Source organism: Cyprinodon variegatus, unplaced genomic scaffold (genome assembly GCF_000732505.1).
Source record: "Cyprinodon variegatus isolate N-32 unplaced genomic scaffold, C_variegatus-1.0 Scaffold896, whole genome shotgun sequence".
In the NCBI taxonomy this organism is placed as follows: Eukaryota; Metazoa; Chordata; class Actinopteri; order Cyprinodontiformes; family Cyprinodontidae; genus Cyprinodon; species Cyprinodon variegatus.
The window spans coordinates 207,053-208,572 of NW_015151349.1; the positions used below are offsets into that span (position 1 = coordinate 207,053).

General features: G+C 38.5%; 1 protein-coding gene across 1 annotated transcript in view; it reads left to right on the forward strand.

The window, feature by feature from the left end:
• The window catches only part of dgka (diacylglycerol kinase alpha), a 27,630-nt gene that overhangs the window by 3,549 nt on the left and 22,561 nt on the right, over nt 1–1,520 (forward strand). The window contains exons 4-6 of the mRNA XM_015397905.1: nt 605–746; nt 1,018–1,092; nt 1,183–1,232. Of these exons, the coding sequence (XP_015253391.1) occupies nt 605–746; nt 1,018–1,092; nt 1,183–1,232 (267 nt within the window). The remainder of the gene's footprint in view (nt 1–604; nt 747–1,017; nt 1,093–1,182; nt 1,233–1,520) is intronic.

Here is a 1,520-nt window from a genome sequence, read left to right on the forward strand (position 1 = left end):
CACGGTAATGTAGGATTGAGTTCATTATCTGACGCATGCAGATACACACCAGGAACCTGGAAACATGTTTCATTGATATATATACAAAAATGAATATTAGGAACTATATTTATCAAACATTATACTGGGCAAGTAAAAATAGTTTCTGGGCAAATTAAATGTGAAAGTCCTTAACGTCAACCCCTGCACATACATCAATTTCAAACAGTTGGTATCAGTATCGGCCGATACTGCACAGCCAGATATCGGGTATCATATTGGGGCCAAAAAATGGCATCGGCGCAGCACTACTATCTGCACATAGATTAAGTCATTCAGCCCCAAAAACAAGGATCCGAACCAAAAGATCTCAACAGGTTGCGCTACAAAATCCTAAGCTATGATTCCATTTAGATATTCTAGATTTTTTTATTACGACTTATCTTTATAAATAATATCTAACCACTGAGTGAAATGCACTGATGGGTAACTTATTTTTTTTATTTTTTTGGATTAAACGTAAAGATTAATTTATACCTCTATCGTTGTAACAGGTGTTAAATAGTGTTTGTAGTGAAGCAGGAGGCGTGCTGTGGTGTAAATGCGATCCTTTGTCTCTGCTCAGTCCCTCAGTCTGGAGGGCTTCTGTCTCTTCCTGAAGACCTACCTGGAAGTGGAGGACTTCCCTCCAAACTTCTGCCAAAAGCTCTTCCGCTATTTTCAACAAGCAGAGGATTTGTCTCCAAAAAGAACCATGCCCAAAGGAGGTAACTGATTGTAATACTTGAAGTACTTTCATTTCGGAAGTCATGTAACTTTTTACGCATCAGTGGTTTTCTTATCGCTGCCTTAAAGTGATTAAAAACAAAGGAATGCTACGAGTGTCTCCTGTTTGCCTTTCGGTTTCTGCACCTGTCACCGAATACACCTGCAACTAACCTTCAGAAAGTTTCTGATCATTTATTTATATGATCCCCCATGTAACTTACCTCTTATGTAATGCAGTAAAGTTTTACTCCAAAGCTTCTGTATTTTCAGGAGGAGTCTTTCTACGCGATGTGTCCTGTTACTTCTCAGTGCTGGAGGAGGGGCAGCCCCGGGAGAAGCTTGAGTGTCAGTTTGACATTTACATCATTTACTTCATAGGACTGAGCTAATTAAACCCATTGATTAGATTTCACAGTTGTTTTTGTTTAATTCTAGTTACTTTCAAGCTTTATGACAACGATGGGAACGGATTACTGGACAGTTCTGTAAGTATAGATAAGAGTTTGGTGCTTTGATAAAAAAAAACAACAACACTTTTTTAAAGGAAAAGTCTGGTCAGCAAGGGATAACCAGTGAATCATTATTTATACCTAAAAGTAATACGTTTGCGGTGACTTTATGAAATTAGCGTTAATCAGTAAAAAAATAAAATAATAATTTTTGTCGCGATCATTGAGTCTGGGAGCGGCTATTTTTGCCCAAATATAGTAAAACCGCACTACTGACATCTTCCAGCAGTGACGTCACGGTGCGGTAAGCCTAGCGCCATTCTC